Source organism: Zootoca vivipara, chromosome 5 (genome assembly GCF_965207765.1).
Source record: "Zootoca vivipara chromosome 5, rZooViv2.hap1.1, whole genome shotgun sequence".
In the NCBI taxonomy this organism is placed as follows: domain Eukaryota; kingdom Metazoa; phylum Chordata; class Lepidosauria; order Squamata; family Lacertidae; genus Zootoca; species Zootoca vivipara.
In genome coordinates, this window is record NC_142588.1 from 11888827 (window position 1) to 11910193 (window position 21367).

At 48.7% G+C, this 21367-nt stretch overlaps 2 protein-coding genes across 3 annotated transcripts in view; one reads left to right on the forward strand and one right to left on the reverse strand.

Annotated features, from left to right (window-relative positions):
- The window catches only part of PSD (pleckstrin and Sec7 domain containing), an 82925-nt gene extending 77427 nt beyond the window's left edge, over window positions 1–5498 (forward strand). Inside the window, exons 15-16 of the mRNA XM_060275075.2 lie at window positions 283–426; window positions 3854–5498. Coding sequence (XP_060131058.2) covers window positions 283–426; window positions 3854–4078 — 369 coding nt within the window. The 3' untranslated portion in view covers window positions 4079–5498. The remainder of the gene's footprint in view (window positions 1–282; window positions 427–3853) is intronic.
- A 2206-nt stretch (window positions 5499–7704) lies between these two features.
- The window catches only part of NFKB2 (nuclear factor kappa B subunit 2), a 37900-nt gene continuing 24237 nt past the window's right edge, over window positions 7705–21367 (reverse strand). The window contains exons 13-23 of one of the 2 annotated variants that reach the window (XM_088670073.1): window positions 19841–20050; window positions 18867–19008; window positions 17483–17597; window positions 15497–15704; window positions 14025–14194; window positions 13800–13902; window positions 11047–11261; window positions 10152–10230; window positions 9424–9596; window positions 9206–9317; window positions 7705–9110 (exon numbers count right to left, since the gene is read on the reverse strand). In XM_088670073.1, the coding sequence (XP_088526199.1) occupies window positions 8974–9110; window positions 9206–9317; window positions 9424–9596; window positions 10152–10230; window positions 11047–11261; window positions 13800–13902; window positions 14025–14194; window positions 15497–15704; window positions 17483–17597; window positions 18867–19008; window positions 19841–20050 (1664 nt within the window). In that variant the 3' untranslated portion in view covers window positions 7705–8973. Of the gene's footprint in view, window positions 9111–9202; window positions 9318–9423; window positions 9597–10151; window positions 10231–11046; window positions 11262–13799; window positions 13903–14024; window positions 14195–15496; window positions 15705–17482; window positions 17598–18866; window positions 19009–19840; window positions 20051–21367 lie in introns of both variants that reach the window. The other variant, XM_035137516.3, reaches the window with a different exon arrangement.

The following is a 21367-nucleotide window of genomic DNA, read 5'->3' on the forward strand; positions in this document are numbered from 1 at the left end:
ACAGTCTACATCTCTTTGGGGGTGGGGGGACAGGATACTTCCAGAAGAGAGCATAAGAAGGCACCAACTTAAGGGCGGGTGGAAGTAATTGTGCATGTTTAGTTCAGTGGGGGGAAATGGGGGTGCTGCAGAAGCCCATGCCAGCAGCTTCTCTGAGAGGGGATTATAATAATATCAAATTTAAACAGCTGTGGTGCAGGGGGGGGGGGTAGAGGGAAAGGAAGTTAGATGGTGGGGTTGGACAGCTGAAGTCAAGGGAACTTCTTTCCTTCCTTTTCCCAGGAGGAGCAAGTGAAGAGTCATGAGGCCAAATTCAAAGCCATGGCAGCAGAGCTGCTTGAGCACCGATCCTCTCTGCCAGAGAAGAAGGTCAAGGGCAAGGAGTACGAAGAGCTGAAGCAAAAGGAGGAGTATCTGATATTTGAGGTCAGTAAGGGAGCAGGCGGGTGCCAGACCCCCACCCCACCCCCAGAACTTGCCACAGTCTGGTGGTGGAGGTTATCGCAAGGGAAGCGCCACCTTTACAGTCCTATACTAGGGATACTTGCTGGAGAGAGGCGACCTGGCATCAGGGACAGATGTACTTTGCAAGCCCTTTCTGGATCAGACCAAAGCCTACCAGGAAACTCACAGTCAAGGCAGAAAAGAAATGTCCCAAGGCAGCTGACATTGGCAGGCAGAGCAGGGTGGAAGCCCAACGTAGTGTTAAGTGAACATTTCTTCAACACAGGGGCTTCTGTTTGGGAAAGGAAACTTTCTCTCCCTGCATCCCCCAGCCTTCTGGAGCAGATTTGGGGAGGGCATAGCGGGCAAAGCCCCACTGCACAAGCAGAAATCCTTACATTGACATGATGGGTTATAGTTTGAGCCTACTTGCAATTCCTCTGTAGTTGGAGGTACATTTTGCTACTGGCGCAGGTTCAATTACGACTACATGGAAATTTCTGGGCTCTTCACCAGTTTTAAAATCTCTGCCTTCGTCCATACCATGTGTGTTTCTCCTCCTTGCATATTCCAACCCCCTGGCGAATAGACATTCTGCTGTGGCAACTGTAATCTTGGTTTAAGGTGCCATTTAGCGCTAGTTGAGTTTCTAACGCTGCCATAGCCTGCCCCGTACCTGTCTAATTACACTACAGTCATACCTCGGTTTAAGTACGCTTCAGTTTGAGTACTTTCAATTTAAGTACTCTGTGGACCTGTCTGGAACGGATTAATCCACTTTACATTACTTTCAATGGGAAAGTTCGCTTCAGGTTAAGTACAGTGGTGCCTCGCTAGACGAAAATTCTGCTTAACGAAAGGATTTTCTGATTGGAGGTTGCCTCGCTATACGATGAGGTTTTCTATGGCCACCGCTTCGTCTTGTGAAGCGTGGCCATAAAAACCTCCGATCAGAAAATCAGGGCGTTCATCTAGTGAAAGGGGAACCAGCAAGGGAAGAAGGCAAAGGAAGATCAGCTGAGAGGCGCTGACAGCTGTCACCGCCTCTCAGCTGATCTTCCTTTGCCTTCTTTCCATGCTGCAGCTGGTTCCCCTTTGTGTTCCGCAAATTAGCGGGGGAGGAACTAGGTGTCCCCCGCTTGCCTTCGCCGAGAAAACCGGGCGCCTTCTCAGGGAAGGCAAGCGCCCTACGATCCCCGCTGTGTCGGGCAGGATCTTTCCTGTCTTTCCCCCCCATCCTGCCTGTCACACAGCGGGGATCATAGAGGGCTTGAGAAGCCCCCTACGATCCCCCGCTGTGTGTTGGGCGGGACACCCGGGAGCATAGGACGGGGCTTCGGAGAAGCACTGCGCCTTTCTGAAACCCCGTCCGATGTCGGCTTTGTGCCAGGCAGCGGCGGGAGAAGCGGTTCCTCTGCTTCTCCCGCAGAAGCCTGGCAGGTGGCGGCTGCGAAGGGAAGCCGGATTTGGCTTGGCGGGGGCGGGAAGAAGGGGAGGATTCCTCCCCTTCTTCCCATCACCGCCAAGCCAGTCCCTAGCGGGGGCTTTTCACCATTTGCGTTCCCCCGAGGGGGAGGCAAACGGCGAAAAGCCCCCTCCCGCGCCGCAAGCCGCCTACGATCCCCGCTGTGTGACAGGCGGGATGTGGGGGAAACGCAGGAAAGATCCTGTGCTTCCCCCACATCCTGCCTGTCACACAGTGGGGATCGTAGGGGGCTCATCAAGGCAGGCAGGCAAGACGCGGCGGCAGGGAAGGTCTTTCCCTGCTGCCGCGTCTTGCCGCGAAAAGCCGGCACTGAACGCAACTTCGGAGACCTCCGAAGTTGCGTTCAGTGCCGGGGGAGGCAGGCAAGAGATGGCGGCGGGAGAAGGTCTTCCCCTGCCGCCGCTTCTCGCCGGCATGGGGCTTGGCAGCGGTGGGGGGAAGACGCAGGATTGTTTCTTCGCCTTTCCCCCACCCCGCCCAATAGAGCCGGATCCGACGAAGCTTCGTCCGATCCAGCTCTGTTGTTGGCAGCAGCGGCGCTTGCTCTCTTGGCTCGGGGAAGCGCCTGCCTGCCTTCCCCGAGCCAAGAGAACAAGCGCCGCTGCCGCCACTAGTTCCCCCAGAGCCCATAGGAACACATTAATTGACTTTTAATGCATTCCTATGGGAAACGGTGCCTCGCTAGACGAATTTTTTGTAGGACGAATTAAGTCCTGGAACAAATTAATTTCGTCTAGCGAGTTGCGGTTTCCCATAGGAATGCATTGAAACTTAATCAATGCGTTTCTATGGGCTCCGGGGGACTGGCGGTGGCGGCAGACCTTGTTCTCTTGGCTCAGGGAAGGCAGGCAGGCACTTGCTCTCTTGCCTGCCTGCCCCGAGCCAAGAGAGCAAGCGCTGCCGTTGCCAGTCCCCGAGCCAAAGCGCAAGGAACACAGCAGGGGTGGGACGGGGCTTGAGAAGCCTCATCCTCTCCCCACTGTGTGACAGGTGGCGGCAGGGGGGAAGCGGAGGAAATATCCTGCGCTTTCCCCCCACCCCGCATGCACTTCGGCTTCCTCGGCTTCGGCAAGCCCCGTCTCATGCCGCCGGTGCGCGGCGACTCTGGGGGGCGGAGCTGAATCATGGCGGGCGCTGCTTACCCCCGCCTGTCTTCCCCGAGCCAAGGGGAAGACAGGCGGGTAGCTGCCGCACCGCCGTGTTTCGGCTCCGTCCCCCCTGGCAAAGGAAGATCAGCTGTCAGCTTCCCACGCTGACAGCTGATCTTCCTTTGCCGCTTTCTATGGCTGCGCTTCGCAAGACGAAGCAGCGGTCATAGAAAATCTTGTCGTCTTGCAAATGCCTCGCGCAACACAAAACTCTTTCGTCTAGCGAGTTTTTCATTGTGTGAGGCACCACTGTATTTAAAAAACATTTTAATGTGTTTTACCTGCTATATCTCTCTGTTGACTATCCCAATAGATTTCTTAGGGTAATTATGCATTGCGTGTAAAACACCCTCAATTCTCCGAAACCAGCAGTATTGTCCCTTTTTTGGGGAGGGTGCATTTCAGGATTGTGAATTTTTATCTCCCCACACCTTTTTTTATAAACCTTCACATAGTCTTTCTCCCATGTAAACTTACTAGCCACAAATGTTTAGGAAAGATGTTCAGACTCTTTTGATCTGTGCCTTCCCATGCTCTACAATATCCTTTTTGAAATGGGGGTGGGATAACCACCACACACAGTATTTCAAAGGATGGGCAGGGTTCAAATCCCCACTGCCTCTCAGGGTTATTGTTGAGGGCAGAGAGCCATGCAGGCCAGCTTCTCCTCCCTGGAGCAGAAGTGAGATCGGAATAAACAGGCTTTAAATAAGGGGTGTGATGTGCAAAGTGGGTCTCCCAAACCAGCTGCCTCTCACGCCTCCCTTCCCTGCAGAAAACACGCTATGGGATCTATGCTACATTGATGCGGGCCAAGCTGAAGACAGGCTCTGAGGACCTCACGGTGCTAGAGGCCGCCCTGTTTGAAACAGCAGCTGGCGCAGAGAACAGTGTCAAAAAGTCACAGTCCATCCCTTCCTTGAGTCAGGAGCCAGTCGGCGGGGGACCCAGGATCAAGCGCAGTAGCCGACAAGCTGCCAGCGGTCTGCAGAAGTCCTAGAAGGGTCGGGTCTGCCAGGAGGGTGCTGTGCCTACCCTACAAACCTGCATGATTTTGTTTTCGGTGGCCGGGAGCCGCACCACGGAAGGCCCCAAGGCCTTTTCTTCGCTGCGGGACAGAGCCTGTTATCCACTTAAGCCAGGAGGAGGGGCGCAGCCCTCCTGGTCTTGTGCGTGAGTGAAGCGACCAAAAACCCTCGTGCGACAAAAAAACACAGGGCTGTTTTCCAAACCACACACAGCGGCAAGAACCTTCCTTTCTCCCCACCCCCTGCACCGCCCCCCATTTCTTGCCAAAGTGAGAAGGGGTGGAAGGGCTGAATCCTGGCTGCCTCCATCCACACTGCAACCCCCGCCCCACTTCTCCTTGCCCCGTTTCTTACCGATTTTGTGATAATATTTTACATTTTTTTAGTACCCGGCAACACTGAATCACACTGGCAACAGATAAAAAGACACTTGCTTCGTTTTAAGCAGGGACCGTTTGGCCCAGAGCTCGGGGTGGCAAGGGCCCCGATCCCTCCTGCAGACACACGACGCTTGCACTGGCTGCCTACAGGAGCACAAGCAACTCCTGCACGGATGCCCAATTTCTTCTTCACCACCAGCAGCTGTCCACCAGCACAAGCTGGGCCTCGACTCGCCCTGTTACTTGTTCAGCACTTACAGATCTGGGGGTGGGGGTGGGGGTTGCCCTTTGGCTTCAAGGGACCAGCACTAACAGGGTAACTAGGGACGCCTCCCGGGTGGCAGCCTGACAAAGCCATAGTAGGGGTGGGGTACCCCCCCCCCCAAGAGCACACCTTCTCTAATCCCTCTTTCTCCCCCCCCCCCATGGAGATCACTGTGGATGACGAGCATGCTGGCCTCTTTTTTTGGCCTAGTTGATGTGAGGCTTAAACAATGCAGGGGCCAGAACTGAGTGGCCCCATAGTCCTAGTGCCAGAATATATATAGATTAATCTCACGTGGGTGGAGGGTTCTGAAATTGCCAGGAGCATTTCCACCCCTCAACCAGTGTTTCCTCAAACTTGGGTCCCCGGCTGTTGCTAGAGATGATGGGAGTTGTATTCCAACAACAGCCAGGGAGCCAAGAAAACTTGGCTGCACACAGCCGGCCTGCGCCTTCTCACTTGTCACTTCAAAGGGCTTTAAGGCTGTGGCTCCAATACTTGCTTAAAACAGCAGGAGATGGGTTAAAGAAAGCCCCAGGTGACAGTCGGGGGGGGGGGCAAAAGCAAATGGGAAATTCTGCAGACGTAAAGAAGGGCGGGGGACTGGCTGGCTGTTTCCAGCACTGACTCTCTGAATGTGTCAATTTTTTATTCTGCTCTTGAATTGACTGTAAAAAAACAAACCTAAAAGAGCTCTGTACAGTTTCTTCCTTTAATTACCTAAGTAAAACTTATTCAAGCACCTTCATTGACCTGCTTCTCCCTGAGCCAAAAGCACCTTAACTCTGCTGTCCTACACCAACTACAACAGCTGCTCCTACCCAACTGAAAAAAAGATAGCCGGGGGGGGGGCACTACCATGCAGAAGGGCGGCCGTTTTGTTTTTCAACACTTGGGTTAGATAAGGAGCAGGAAGCTGCCTGACCTTTGTGGAAAGTAGGGATCCCACAGCTCTCGTTGGGGTGCCCAACTGCCACCATATCCCTGACCATTGGCCATGCTGGCTGTTATGGTTGAGAGGAGCAAAAGGCAAGCAGCTCCTGGGTAACTAGTTACCTGGAGCAAGGCCATCGCCACAGGGAACAAGGCACACCACTCACTATTCAGACAGGTGAAATACTGCAGGGGCTGGAGAAAGCTAAATAGAAGACGGCGCACGGTTGCTATGCATACACATACAAACAAAATGGACATACCTGAGGGATGGGGGGACCTGAAGAGAGTGTAGCCTGGCTTATCTGAAGCAAGCTGCTACAAGAGACACCATGAAGGGCTGAGCTGGAGGGAAAAAAGGATCAGATGTAGCACATGACAACAGTAAGGGTTAAGGAAGGAAACAGATGAAACCAGGCAGCTATCGGGAGGAAGGGAATTCTACAGAGCTAATGCCAACACAGTGAAATATGGTTTGGGGCCCAAGAGCCCTCTAGCTAATTTGGGGCAGTTCTCCCTCTCTCTGCCATTCTCTAAGAAACACAGCCCATAAGGAGCTGGAGAGGCTTTGCAGAGGGCTGGGGGTGGGGGAAATGGCTTTGCCAGCTGCCTCCCAACCTAAACTCCCTGGATGCTACCGGGGTTTATCAAGGTTAGAGACTGGAGAATGAAAAGAATCAGGCAGGAACTAGAGCAAAGTACATACAGCATGTCTATTGCGAGTTCAAAATAAAGCAGCAAGCAAAAATGGGAGGTGTGTCTGGAACAGCAGGATAAAAGGAGAAACTGAGTAGAGCAACAGCAGTAAGAGAACGCAACGAAGGAAGTAAAGACAGTGAAGAGAACACTGCATTTTTGCCGGTTACAGCAAGTTCTGAAAACTCAGGAGGAGGGGTAGAGAATGGCGGTTCCAATTTTTACTCTGATGAATTCGTAAAAGCAGTTCAAAGGCTTATCTGCATGGAATACAGGGCAATGAGGAAGAGGAGAGGTACAGTGGTGCCTCGCTTAACGAATGCCCTGCTTAACAAAATTTCCGCTTAACGAAAGGGTTTTTTTAGTGGAGGTTGCCTCGCTAGACCAATTCGTTTTACGAAAAATTCGTCTACCGAATCGCGGTTTCCCATAGGAATGCATTGAAATTCAACTAATGTGTTCCTATGGGCAAAAAAAAAAAATTTGTTATAAGAAAAGACCCGTGGAACGAATTAAATTCGTCTAGCGAGGCACCACTGTACTTGGAAAGGGCCAGATCATTCAACTAGCCCTTCTCTGGTAGTGAATTTTTCCTAACGTTAATAAGCAAGGATGGCAGAAAAGTGGCACATATATAAACCACTCTGCTTTGGAAGAAAGGCTGGCTCCTGAGCATCATCCCTGGAAGAGAGAACTCTGCTCTTGGCTGCCATTCCCCACAAATTTACCCAGAAGCCACAGCAACACACCAATCCAGATTCTTACTGCCCAATAGCCACTTGTCTGTCACCTGCTGGGGTCCTGACTAAGTTCTCCTCCTCAAGAACCATCTGCAGCCAAGACAAAACCATGGAGCAGAAACTGTGGTCAAGAGGGAAATAAAGCTCAACCACAAACCTGGGTTCAAACAGCACACTAAAACCTTGGCTAAACTGCCATGTTGCACTAAGATAAAATGGACAGAGGAGGCAAGCAGCTCCACTCTCCTCCTCTGAAGCCAGCATGCTCACATTAAACTCGGGTTTGACTTAGTCTTACATATAAACACACAACCTGTTGTAAGCTAACAGAACATTTTCTTAACAGCCTGAAACAGCATTCACTAACCTTATGCTCTCTAGATTCTTTTGGGCCACACTGGTTGATTGGAGAGGTAGTCCAAAACATCTGGAGGACACCTGGAAGGCAAATGGTCTAGAAAATTGCATTAATCAGCATAGAATCGTAGCGTTGGAAGAGACCCAAGGGTCATCTAGTCCAACCCTCTGCTAATGCTGGAGTCTCAGCTAAAGCATCAATGATGAATGTACTTTTGATGCGGACATGATCACCCTGGGATTTTTATTTATTTTTAAAAAAACTATCCGCAAAGCACAAGTCTATTCTCTATGACAGAAAACTACAAAGACTTAGAAATTGGAGTGCCGTTGTGGCAGAACTTGTCAGTCATCCGCTCAATACTTTTGTCCTCTGGTGGCCTGTTTCCTTCTTCTATCCAAAGGGCCGAGTTCTCCTAAAAAGGCCTCTTCGCTCTGTACCAAGTAACAGATACATGCAAATTTGCATCATTTATTCCCGTCACAGAACTGGGGGGGGGGGTCTGAAGCCAAGGTTGGAATTTTCAGCTCAGAAGACCCCCCCAACAAACCAGCATGGATTCATAACTGAAAATCTTTACATCAAAGTTTTAGCTACTCAACATTGTAAAAGCTCTCCCCCCTCACACACCTCTGACTAGGCAGCCCCACTGTCAGCCGCTACCAACAGCCAGAACATGCTTCTCTCTTCACTTGTGGAAACTGTTTACTGACGTTGAATGGCATTCTCATGAAGGTACCCTTTGTCACTTGAAAACAATGTGCAGCTTGGACACCTGCTGATAGGCAACTATTAAAATGGCATGTTAGCGAATTTTCCTAGATGAGCCATTACGTAAGGGTTTGCTCAAATGCAAATTAGATCGTAGGACTAAGCAACAGATCTGTTCAAGAGGTTCCGAAAGGGCTGTTACCCTGCTTCACGTGACACGGGGATTGTGCCAAACGTAGGGTTTCTTTCGTCCGAATGCATTTTGGGGGTTCTGCCCCAAATTGCCTAGCCACAGCTGAAAATTCAGTTCTGTAGAACCATTAATTCCCAAGGAGAAGGCAGGCACGTGAATCATTAGGACTATAAAAAAGGCACTAAAAGGGGACCATTTTGTGGGGCAGTCCAGGAGCTCAAGAGTAAATAGAATCCATTGTCCAACGAAGCCAAACCCATCACAGGAGACGTGGCTGATGCTGGGGAGCAAGGTTGTCACAGGAAGAGCAGAGGACCCCAAGTCCTGATCAGATTTGGGCCAGAATTTGATAAAAGGCACCAGGACAAAAAACAACCGCCTATCTCCCCCGTTTGGTGAAGGTCTGGTGAATGCAAGGCAGGCTGAGCTAGCTGCAACAGAGTCCTTCCTACACTGTGCAGACCAGCTGTGAAAATCAGAGCTGTGCCAAGCTCTGCACAGCCTTCCCAGCTCCTGATGCCCGAGTCCTGAGTCCAAAAGGCACATGTCCGAGATCACCCTTCCCCCAGCGGGGCTCCGGCTTCTCTCGTATCAGTGCACTTGCTCCTGCTGGCTGTGAGGCAAGAATGGCGGCACATCCAGCGAGGAGGCTGGTGGAAGCTTCCCTGGCAGGGCTGCCGGCTCCTCTTCCACGGACTGGCTCCCATAGGCGCTATCTTCCTTCAGCTCTGAGAGAGGCAGGCAGAGACATCCGTCAGCAAGTTATCTGGTGCAGTTTTTCTGCCCCTGCAACCCCAGCCCTAACGTTTTGTATCTGTACCTGCTGTACTCTGTAGCTTGACGAACGTCTCTGGTCTCTGCAGTAGCTTCACTCCCTCCGTCAGTCCCATGGAGTCAAGCGCTTCCAGCAGACCTCTGTGGCTGCCGCCGGCAAGCTGGGAAGAAAGAGAGAGAAACATGGAGGGTTCAGAGGGGACCTGCTAGGAATAGGTGACAGAGGAGAGGGCGGGAGGGCAAGGGACAGGAGGAGGATCTACTAACCTCATAGCTCAGGAGAAGTCTTCTGCTGGGTGACTCTGCCCCTCTGTAGGTCTCCACCAGGCTGCAGAGGCCCAGTCTCTTGGCTAGCTCTGCCCAGTCTGCCCCTTGGCAGTCATGGTTCAGAAGCTGCTCTAGACTCCGGAGGGTGTCACTATTCAGAGACAGGATGCTCCCTGGAGGAGAGAGATCACAGACAGAGGATGACAGGCAATTGCTTGCCTGTACAAAGGTGCCAGTCTCTGCCCCAAAAGCCATTGCCTCCTCCCCACACCCGACCAGGAAAGCAGCACCCACAGCCCCTGCTAAAGAAGAACGGATAAGTAAAGTAATGAAATAGGTTGCATCAGCAAAGCTAACAGCTAAAGTAAGAGAACTTAGTGGTAATTGTTTCTTTGAAGAATGAAAGCCAACTTCAGATTATTTGAAGAAAGACTACAACAGGACGAATCTGCGAGCAGGTTTTGAACTGTGAGTGACAGAACAATTAAAGATTATTGTGTTACGACTATGTTAAATAAGAGGGGAAGACGGGGTTCAGCAAAGGGGGGAAGAAGAAAAACATCATGGAAAATGGGATGTTGAAGTCAGTAACATAAAAGAAAAGATGTTTTAATATGTATTGGAATTTGATGTGCATCGATGGCCAAAGCCCCCTAGTCCAAATCTGAAATGATGCACAGGGGTTATTTCTCAGCAGGACCCCAAGCAGAACAGAAGCGTTTACTCACCTTGCCTGGAAGCAGGAGTCTCAGCAGACGGCTCCCTTTCTGGGTTCTGCAGCAATGCTTGCTGCAGTATCTCCCGCACCTGGAAGGAAAGAAGCCTTGGTTATTTCTAACTGTCCCCTAAGCAGATTATATCAGGAGAGCTAAAAAGGAGCCTCTTCTACTGAGTGCATGAGGATGGGGCCCGTCCCATCACATAACATGGGTTGCAAAGGGGTATGCAGAGAGCTACAAACAGCTATGATCGGAGGTGGGCGATGATCCAAACTGCCTTAGTTGCAGGACCCTCTATAGTCCAGAGGTGGACAAGGTAGCTCACAACACCTGGGACGGCAACACAACAAGCCTCAACCAACAGCCAGGAATGATGGGAGCTGCAGCCCAAAACAGGCTGGTCCAGAATAGGGTTTCCCAAACTTGGGTCCCCAGCTGCTGGACTACAACTCCCTATAGCTGTTGGACTACAACTCCCATCATCCCTGGCCACTGGTACTGCTAGCTGGGAATGATGCGAGTTGTAGTCCAACAATAGCTGAAAGAAGAAAAATTTGGATTTGATATCCCGCTTTATCACTCCCGTACCCTAAGGAGTCTCAAATTGGCTAACAATCTCCTTTCCCTTCCTCCCCCACAACAAACACTCTGTGATGTGAGTGAGGCTGATAGACTTCAGAGAAGTGTGACTAGCCCAAGGTCACCCAGCAGCTGCCTGTGGAGGAGCGGGGAATCGAACCCGCTTCACCAGATTACGAGTCTACCGCTCTTAACCACTACACCACACTGGCTCTCAGCTGGAGACCCGTTTGGGGAAGTCTGGCCTAGAACATTGCATACGTTACAACTAGGAATGGCTCTACAGCAGCAAGGTTCCAATCTGAACCCCCAAAACTTTACATACCTTCTGGCTCGAAGTCAAGTCCAATGGCGTGTGCCCCCGCCACTGCTTGTCAGGCCATTTGCTCTTCAGCTCAGCCGCGCAGTCTTCACCCGGCTTCACCAGAGCCTCTCCCAGCTCCATGACCCATTCCTCCTCCTCTTCCAACTCCACGTCGCTGCCTGGGTTAGACGAGGGCGCCGAGATGGGCTCGTCGTTCTCACACAGGACATCTGCTCCTGGGGAGTTCAACAGGGAGTTCAGCTGGCATAATGCTTCAAACAGGGCAAAGTATATCAGACTGATCTGCGCCTTGTTCTGGAATTTTAGGGCCAGATTCAACAAACCCTTTCTGCAAGTGGAAGCCAGTGCAAGGACTCCCCACTAGTGCAACAGGCTTTCCCCCATTTCTTCACCCAAATCCACTGGAGGCACAGAACAACGCATGGGTAGAGGAGATGAGAGATTGTCCCATTAGCCCAAGCATTTCTGCTTGTCAGTGCTGAATTCCAATCTTTCACTGGACCAGTTTGTTGCCCACCCTCTCCTTCCCCCAAACTTTTAAAAGTCTGGGATAGTTATTCAATGTCATGTTCCGTTTGAAATCAACTACATACGGTAGCTCATTTCCCCCCCCCAGTCCAACCAACGCGACATTTGTTGTCTAGACTGCACCCAAAAATAAGTGTACATGACAGAGAGAGACCTTATAACTGAGCACAGGGTCCTCTCCTGAGGAATGGAATGGGTCCCAAGATCCCCACCTCCCATCCCAGTAAGAACTTCTCCCTCTTGAGTGAGTAAAGTTATGGCTGCAGACGACCCAGGTCATCTGCTGGATGGAACCTCAAGTGTTTGCTGTTTTGGGAAGCATGTAATACAAACAGATATGCAAAGCGAGAGGAGGGTTATTTGCTGTTAAGTTATTTGCTGTTATTATCTACTATATGTAAACTCTACTCAAAACATCTAGAGAGATACTTATTAGATTGGATGAAAAAGAAAAGAATTATTGGTCCTGAACAGATTGGCTTTACAAAACATAAATCGACAGTAGACCATTGTCTATTATTGGCATCCCTAGCTGAAAAATACACGAAATCGGACAAGGGGAAGCTATATGTGGCCTTTATCGTTTTAAAGTGTGCTTTCGATTCAATTCCAAGAGGTCTATTATGGGATAAATTGAAAACTTCCGGGATGGAAACCCGCCTCCTTTTTCTGATTAAAAAGCTACATTCCAACACTAAAGGTCAGGTGAAGTTTTCCCTTGATGGTCATTTATCTACCAGCTTCACAATCACTAAAGGGGTTAAACAAGGTTGTATACTTGCTCCACACTTGTTTAACCTATTCTTGAAAGATATGAAACAACATTTATCTGCTGTAAATGGCCACCCTCCCAGATTAGATACCAAAGCAATCCCTACCCTCTTGTACGCAGACGATACTGCTCTCCTCTCCTATTCCAGAGTTGGGCTACAAAGATATTTAAAAGCATTCTCCAATTACTGTGAAGTGAATCACCTAGAAATTAACTACTCCAAGTCAAAGATTCTTGTTTTTTCTAAAAGTTGGTGTCCATTCAATTGGTCGATTGGAACCCAAAAAATGGAGCAAGTTAAATGCTATAAATACTTGGGTGTCACCTTTCACTATAACTTAAAATGGGTGACCCATCGCAACAGAACAATTAATTTAGCAAGATGCTCGGTTGCACAAATCAAGCGCTTTCATCTTCTTGGTGGGAATCAATTTGTACCTGCAGCAATTGCTGCCTATAAGGCAAAATCCGCCTCCCAGCTTCTATACAGGATCCCCTTATGGATATCCAGCTTTAACAACAAAGTAGAAGGATTCCAATCATCCTTCTTTCGGCAAATCCTTGGAGTACCAAAATGTGTGCCATACTTGGCTATCTGTGCAGAATTGGGCCAACACCTTCTTGAGACAAGAGGGTGGATCATTACTTTTAAATATTGGCTAAAAATTCATTTTAATACCGATCCAGATAGCCTGATATCCTATCTTCTGAAAGATAGCCACAGCTTTATATGGTTCTCTAATATTTCCAACAAACTTAGGCAACTAGGCCTTTCAGTGGATTCCCTCTTGACATATGAGGACTCATATATCTTTACTCTTATTAAGCGGAGACTGCTTGATATTGAATTCCAGAAACTTCATCCTGCCCAACCTCTAGTATGCTCGCCTGCCTTCCTGGGGCTGCCGCCGCACCAAGGATTGATACCTAATTATTTATATGACCTGGTATCTCCTTTTTATCGCAGAGTATTTATGTTGGCCCCCCTAAATGCTTTTCCATCCTCTGTGTTAGCCGGAAGACTCAAAGGCATCCCTTACTGGAATAGATTATGCCCTTGTGGCCAGAAAGAGGTAGACTCTATGGCTCACATGATTCTGGACTGTCCCCTTTCTAATTTCTTTTATTTTGGCCCCCACTTATCCTTTATGAGACCTGGAACCCTCCCCAACAAGGAAACAGTGGTCCAGCTCTTGCTGAGGGATGACTTCCCCGAAATTACCAGAATTATGGCCCACTACTTGTCCAGAATTTATGTAATTAAAATCAATACATCTAGCCTTCAACGATAGCTGAGGATCCCTTGTGTGCCTTTCCCTCCTCCTGCTCTCCATTATTTCTGTATGATGTAGAGTTACTATTTATACTAATGACCTATATGTTTTATATGTTTTGTCTTTGTTTTTATATTTTATATATATGCCAATAAAGGTGTTGAACAAAAAAGATTTACCTGCTTTGATCAGCATCCTGGTAAGGATTGGGGAACCCATGCCTGCTGCCAGGTGAAGAGGCGTATTGCCAGCCGACGTCTGGCCATTCACATCTGCTCCCAGCTGGACAGAGGAAGGGCACAGGATTAAAGGCTGTCAAGCGCTCTCAGAAAAGAGGCACCCCTTCCCACATACGTGAAGGAGGATGGGGAAGCCATTACTGCACACAGCCAAACCCCGCATACCTTCTTCAACAGGTACGTCGCCAGGTTAAGGTTCTCCATCTCCACAGCGAGATGCAAAGGGCTCCGGCCACTCTGCCGCTCGCCTGCGTTCACATCCGCTCCCTTCTCGACAAGCAGCTCGATGCAGGCCAGATTCTTGCACTTCACAGCAAGGTGCACAGGGAAAAGGCCTAGCAAAGGAACAAAGGTTGGAGAGTCATCTCCCTGCACTCCACAGTGGGAATGCAGCACCAAAAAGCTGCCTTTAAGGACGGCTGGGAAACCTCTCTAGGGACAGGACTAGGGCTGTGCAATAAAATCGCCTTATCATTAGAATTTGAATACCGGTATTGAAATAAGTGTTTCAACTAGGCAATATACACCCGTGAACAAAAGGTGGAGACTTTGCAGATAATTTGCAGGCACCAGTGTCTCTCTCCCTCCTCCCTCCTAACCAATAAGAAAGAAGATAAGCCCTCATATAAACCAGCAAACTCTTTCAGCTTCCAGTTATCTTTCAACTTAGAGCTCAGCTAATTATGCAGAGCCTGCTAACAATTCAGGAGCAACCCCAAGAGCCAAAGTAAACAAAGAACTGGAAAGCGCTTCTTTCTCCCCTCACCAGTAAAAAAAAAAGAGGGGGAAGTGTTTTTATTTTCTGGTGGTGTTTTATGTTGTTGGTTCCCCTTAAATAGCTTCTGTCCATATTAAAAGGGTGTTTTTTTTTTAATTTAAATGAAACTATCTTTTTGCTTGTGTGCTTCCTTGCCCTCCCTCCGATAAAAAGGGAGAGATTGGTGGGATGGGGGAGTCCTTCTGTGTCAGGGGGAAATGGAAGAAGAGTTAGCTGGCTGCCTTTGGGAGGTTGGGTACTATGTGAGAATGACGGGGAGGCTGTTTTTCAGTAAGCAGCGAAAGCAAATGTGTGTCTACTCACAAACAAGCTTACTCCCAGGAAAGTAGAAGAAGAAAGTTTAGTTGAACTTATGTGTGCACAGATTCCACTTAGACCTCTTGGGTGGGGTAAGCAGATGCAACTTGACTAGTAAATCACTTAAACTACTCTTAAATTGGTTGAAAATATATTAAATATAATATACGGAAGTTTATTTAATATTTTTATTTGATCTACTGCTTCTTTACATTTTAAGGCCCTCCACCGCCGCAGGGAGCCTCGTCAAGGCCCTCAGCTGCTGCGGGGAAGTACGGCACACCCTCCGCCAATGGTGAGGTAGGGCAGGACCCCCTGCCCCCCTGGGGAGGCCCAGCAAGGCTCTCTGCCACCACAGATATATATATATCAAAATATCATGATATTTAGCTGGTGATATATTGTGATGTTGAAAACCAGGTATCGCCCATCCCCAGACAGCACACCTCCTGCAGATTATGCACTGCCCTCCCCTTGTTTTGAGCTGCTTGGAGACCTTCACTCTGAAACCAGCCAGCCAGCTCTCACCTGCCTGAGCCTCCAAAACTATCCCGTCACTTACCATAATAATTAGGTGTTTCCAGGAGCTGGAGGGTGTGGGAGCCGAGGTGACAGAGGAGGGTCTTCAGCATCTCCTCATCCCCCAGCTGCAGCGCCAGGTGCACTACTGAGTTGCCATAGCGATCCAGCAGAGTGGGGTCCGCGCCAGCCTGCAGCAAGAACCCAGCCACCCTGGGCTGGCGGGTGATCACAGCCAGGTGCAAAGGGGTCTGCGGAGAAAATGGGGAGACGGGTCTAATTCTAGCAAAAGAATGGGGCAAGGAATCAAGCACTCTTCACTCTCATAACCATAAAACAATGATCTCTCATTCTTTCTGTTGTCGTAGTTCAAATCCTGCTCACGTCTTCATCATATTATAAAGTTTCTTTAAATGGTGCAAAAATGGCTTCCAATTCTTCCATAAAACAGTCATCATTAAGTTCTCGTTTAACGGTTAGTTTTGCTGATTCAGCATCGTCCAGCAGCAGCTCCTTCTTCTTCTTATTTTTTAAAATCATTTTATTAATTTTCCAATAAAAACAACCAATTAACATATCCATCAAATCAAAATCATAATCCAATTAAAACAAACTATTTTTTTAAAAAAAATTACATTCCAAATTATTAATTTTCAGGGCTTCCCATAGTCTGGACCTCTTGAAGTTTAACTCCAATATCTTTGTTCCTGCCTTCTTCTTATTCCTCTCATATTTTCCACATTCTGATCTTAACGCTTTAAAGTTCTCCATCCCTGGCTATGTGATTTATGTCAGAAATCATATATCCTTTCATCCATTGAATACAGCTTTATTTGTATATATGTATTTTTTCAACTGTCTATTTGCCAGAGCAGCCTTTCCTGACTTCATTTCAATCTTCCAATCCAGGCTGTTGTCCAAGTCTATCATTTAAAGTTTAATGACGCAGCAACTCCCATGTTGTTAAATTATTCCAATTAGGACTGTTGTCCAAGCCTGTCGTTTGAAAATTGTTGAGCATACTGTTTGCAATATTGCAATGTAAATGAACTGTATTCCAGATATAAATCATTTAGCTCATAATGAAGAAATTCTGCAAACAGATGCACTGTATGTTGTCCCAAATTATTGTCTCAAGTCACTACAAAGCCAACAAGCATCTCCCACTTCCCTCAAAAAAGTGAGAAACTCTCATTTTTCTGTGCTGTGTCATATTAACAAGCACCATCTTGTTTCTTCTTTTATCTTTATCAAGTCTTTCAAGTCTAAGTGAAGCACAATTGAATACTTAATTATAACTAGAAGTCCATCTGTACTTTTCAAAAAAAAAGTTTCTTAATGAGGCTTGGTGTAGAAAAACTATTGTAGGTATTGAGAAGAAGAAAACAATGTACCAATCACCTCCGTAATCCAAACACCATGATGAGAATCTCTTTGAAGTCTGAGCTTAAACACCAGGGATTGTGCAGTTCTGCAGGTTTTTTCTCAATCTTCTTCGGTCCAGAATATGTCTGTTTATTGTCCAAATCTAATTATTTTATCAAACAGATATTTCCAGCTGAGAGTGACTTCGGAGAGTGCCAGCCATGTCGTGCTCTGGGAACCAGCGTCCTGCCGCTTGCACTTTGATGCAAGCTGACAATCTCGGACAATCTGCGGGTCTACGAGACAGTCCTCCCCCACCCTGGGGAGTCTGCCAGGGCAAATACCCCCATATCAATCCTGAATTATCGGCATGGGACGTATGGGAGTCAACCATTTCTCACTGTCAGAAACGGGAAGCTCAGCAGCAGCTCCTCCTTAAGACAAAGCCAAGGAGGAGTCCGTGCAAGGCTATCACAGCTCACCAAGAGCAAAGGCATTGCAGTATCGGAACTTGGAAGGATGGGTGGATTTAGTGAAAACAGGGAGATCCTTTCTCACTCACTCTCACGACACACACAAGCCAAACAGTGCTAGGGAATGCGGACAAAGGGTTTAGGGGGCCAGGGAGGGGTAAAACTGCACCCTGAAACATCATCTACCATACCTGCTGCAAGTGATTTGCGATGTTGAGGATCTGCTGATTGGGGATGCTGACTGCCACTTGGACCAGCTGTGCAATCACAGCTGTCTGCTCATGGATGATAGCCAGGTGCAAAGGCCTGTGGGAATAGACAAGTCTTAAGAGCAGGAAGATGAAGTTCTCGGGAACTATGCAGTCAGTCGCAGAGGGGACAAGAAGCAAGTCCAACTCCTAGCTATGGTCTGTGTGCATCACCAAGTCCCCCCTTCTACAATTTGCAAAGGAGGATGCAAATCTCCCCCTACATTGGGGGCGTTCCGGTCCAAAGAAGAAAACTGTTTGCTCCAGAAACTACTGGAGGCAATTAAATATTGCAAATGGGACACGTTTTCGTATGGGTGGACTACAGAACAGCAGAGGACAAGCTGAAGACCAGACAAAGAGTTCTGGTCAGCCCTCCGCTACAGCTCTGTGCTCACTGTTTTACTATATTCATTTATTAAATATGTAACCCCGCCCTTCATCTGTAGGTCTCACGGCAGTTCACAGCATAAAAACGCAGGATAAAAAACACAAAATATGTAATAAAACCCAAGAACAATACAAACCAACATACACCACAAGCACCCATTGTTCTCACCATCTGGTGAGAACTGCTGTTCTCACAGTTTAAAGGAATTTCAAAGGAAAACTAAGATTTTCAAGTCTTCCCAATGTATAAGGGGGGAATTTTTTTTAAGGTATTTTGATAAAAGCTATCCCCCTTTCTAAGTCTTTGGTTTGTGTCCGTTTTTCCAGAAAAAAGCTGGAAAAATGGACACAAACCAAAGACTGAGAAAGGGGGGATAGCTTTTTATCAAAATATCTAAAAACCTAGCCAAATATATTGAGGGAACGGCAGTTTCTTGGGAGTTTTTACTAAAGGGCTTAGATCAGATATCAAGAAATAACACATCAATTTATATAAGAATGTCTACATTGCATTTTTGTATGGTTTTTTTTGTCCCTTATACACACCTTTGTTCTCTCCCCCACCCTCACTTCCCCCTTTTCTTCTCTCTATCACTTTCTTTATAACTGAAATCCTTCCGTTAAAATATTAACATTAGATGGGGGGGGGGTATGTTTCCTAACCCCGAGAGAGACTGAATATATTATTCAAGTGGGCAGCAGAATTCCTTTCCATGAGCCCTTGCTTCCTTTTCCACATCTCAAGAGGTAGAGAGGGGTCTGTGGCTCCTCCCTAGCACCACCCTTCAGACTCTTGCCTCCAACAGAAGTCTTGCAGGAAGCGGGCAACTGTCCCCCAAATTGTGGAGTTTCTGAGGAAGCCTGCTTGCTCCCGCCTCCTCCCACCCACCAGACAGCGCCTGCCCCATAAGCCCTGCTCCGTCCGCAGCAGACTCACGTGTCTCCGTTCTCGTCCTGAGAGGCAGCCAGGTGCCTCTGCACAGCCAGCAGTATCCGCGGGTCGGCCGTGACCGCGTAGTCGAGAAGAGCCCGGGAGCTGCGCCGAGCGAGCATCAGCATCCACGAGCTGCACTCCTGAGCTAGGGGGACAAGGAAAAGGCACCAAGTAAATGCAACCCTCTGCCGGTGGCCAAACTGTACTTCTTGCACTCAGTCACTGTGCGCATGAATCCCCCTGGACACATCACCCCCCTTGCCAAGCTTTGCCCTACTAGGGCAGGGGGTTGGGGGGGCCACAGGGTCCAGAGGCGACCCTCCAGGTCTCTCCTATTGGGACCCTCACCTTCCTGCTCCACCCCCTTGCTGCTTTTGCCTGGGTGGAACGTCCTCTTTGGGTCCAATGATGTTTCTTGTGTGTGTGTGTGTGCAGAAAACAGCCTTTTGCAAAGCTGCAGTGCAATCTACTGATACAAAAGGTGGCAGTCTCTCTTCCCGCTTTCTCCTCTGGCCCTGTGTCATCGTGTGCAACCCCCCCCCCTGAAATGGATGCTGATAGAGGAACACGCCCCGCCCTGGCTGAAAATAGTTCTCCCTGCCCCTGCAATAGGGGAAGGTCACAGGTCCGTGGTAGAGCACGTGGCTTTTACAAGCAGACAATCCCAGATTAACTTTTGGGAAGTGTGAAACTAAAAGGCCAGTGGTGCTTGGAGGATTAAGAGTGCCCCCGCCCCGGCTATGTGCACATGCCAGAGTTCTACAGCTTGTAGCACCATCGGTTTGGCTCCTGGGGGAGCGGGGAAGGAAGGAGAAGAGATGGGACACTGTGGCTATGGCTGCATGTGGATGCAGCATTTTACACACTGTACATTTCATTCTATATATGCATATATCGAACTCTCCAGCACGTAAGCTGCTTCCGAAATGCCTCTTAACCCCAGACTACTTTGGACAGCACTCGTCTCACAGACGTACCATGCTGCAGGAGTTCTGCGTAGCACTTTTCCTCTGTGGAGGTCCGGCTCCCATCTTCTAATGTTTGCTGCTCCCCCTCTTCTGGCTTGGCAGTTCCTGGCATGTGGATGCCTCTCCCTCCTTGGTAGTTGCCCACTGGGTAGGTGCCGGAGAGGTAGACGCTGCTGTTGCTGCAAGGACTGTATCCTGCCGAGTGCCAGGGATTCCCAGCTGGGGTAGGCAGGCGTACACACACACAGAAACACACACACACACACACACACACACACACAGAGAGAGAGAGAGGGTTCCTATATTAGCCCAGTTGTGCTCACAGGCTAAATTTCAGGAGCCCTCGGCAAACATTTCAGACTTCTAGCAAAAGGAACACATCCCTCCCCCAGCAGTCTAGTGGAAAAGCAGGGAAGAGAAGAGCAGAAGAAAGAGAGAGCGGGGTGGGAGAGGTTTTGTCCCTGCCCACTTCCGGTTTTGTCCCTGCCCACAGTCAGCATGCAAGCCCCCTACGCACTGTTCATAAATTGTAGCTGTTGGAAAGCAGACGGGGGTCAAGCCCCAATAAGCCAGGTCTGCACTTCTGCACTGCTTCTCCCCAGCTGAGCAAAGACACAGCAACAGCTCCCAAGCTAGAAACACACTGGCAAAATCACTGCTCAACCGAGGACTTTCAGATATCACATTTGAAACTGGCACTGTTCAGTTTACTGCAGGCGAGTTTGTGAGCCTGTACAGTATTCTAGTCGTCAACGGCGACTAGACTTTGCTCCCTGCTTTGCAACCCAGAAACCTTGATCTGCAGCATATTCTCCTTTAAAAATAGAAACCAGCCCCCTGGGCATGCTCAGCTCAGCGCTTACTAATTCTGCAACATTTGACACGCCTGCCGTTTGTTCTGCATAGCCTTGTTATCCAGACTCCTTCTCTGTGCTGAAGACAAGCTAGTAAATTTAAAAAATGACTGTCAGAGGACTGCCTGCTTCAAGAGTGCGTGGTTTTGTCTTTGGAAAGAACTCCCGAGTCACGGGGAAAGGTGTAAAGCAAATTGTAATTAGCAGTTTCCACTTGCTGCAGGAACTGGAACTGCCTCAACAAACTCTGTTGGAAGATCAGCCTTCTCTCTCTCTCTCTGCCTAATTAAGCAAACTACTCTACGCTCTCTTAGCAATTCCATCTCATGAACTGTCCAGAATTGCTCACAGCCGTCAACAGCAGTGGCTCACTTAAAGCCAGAGATAGGATCATTTCATATCAAAGAATGTTGTGGAACTGAACTACAGTAACATCCCCTCCCTCAACCCTTTAGTGGGATAGAGAATCGCTGTAGCTCAGTGGTTAGAGCTTCTATTTTGCATGCATTAGACACCAAGTCCAATCACCAGCATCTCCCGGTAGGGCTGGGAGAGACTTGCCTGAATTCCTGGCAAGTTGCTGTCAGTGCAACCGCAGGCAACACTAAGCTAGGTGGACAAATAGTCTTAAGGCCTTATGGTCCTAACCTGCCTTACCATTACACCAAAGTACCTATGCAGA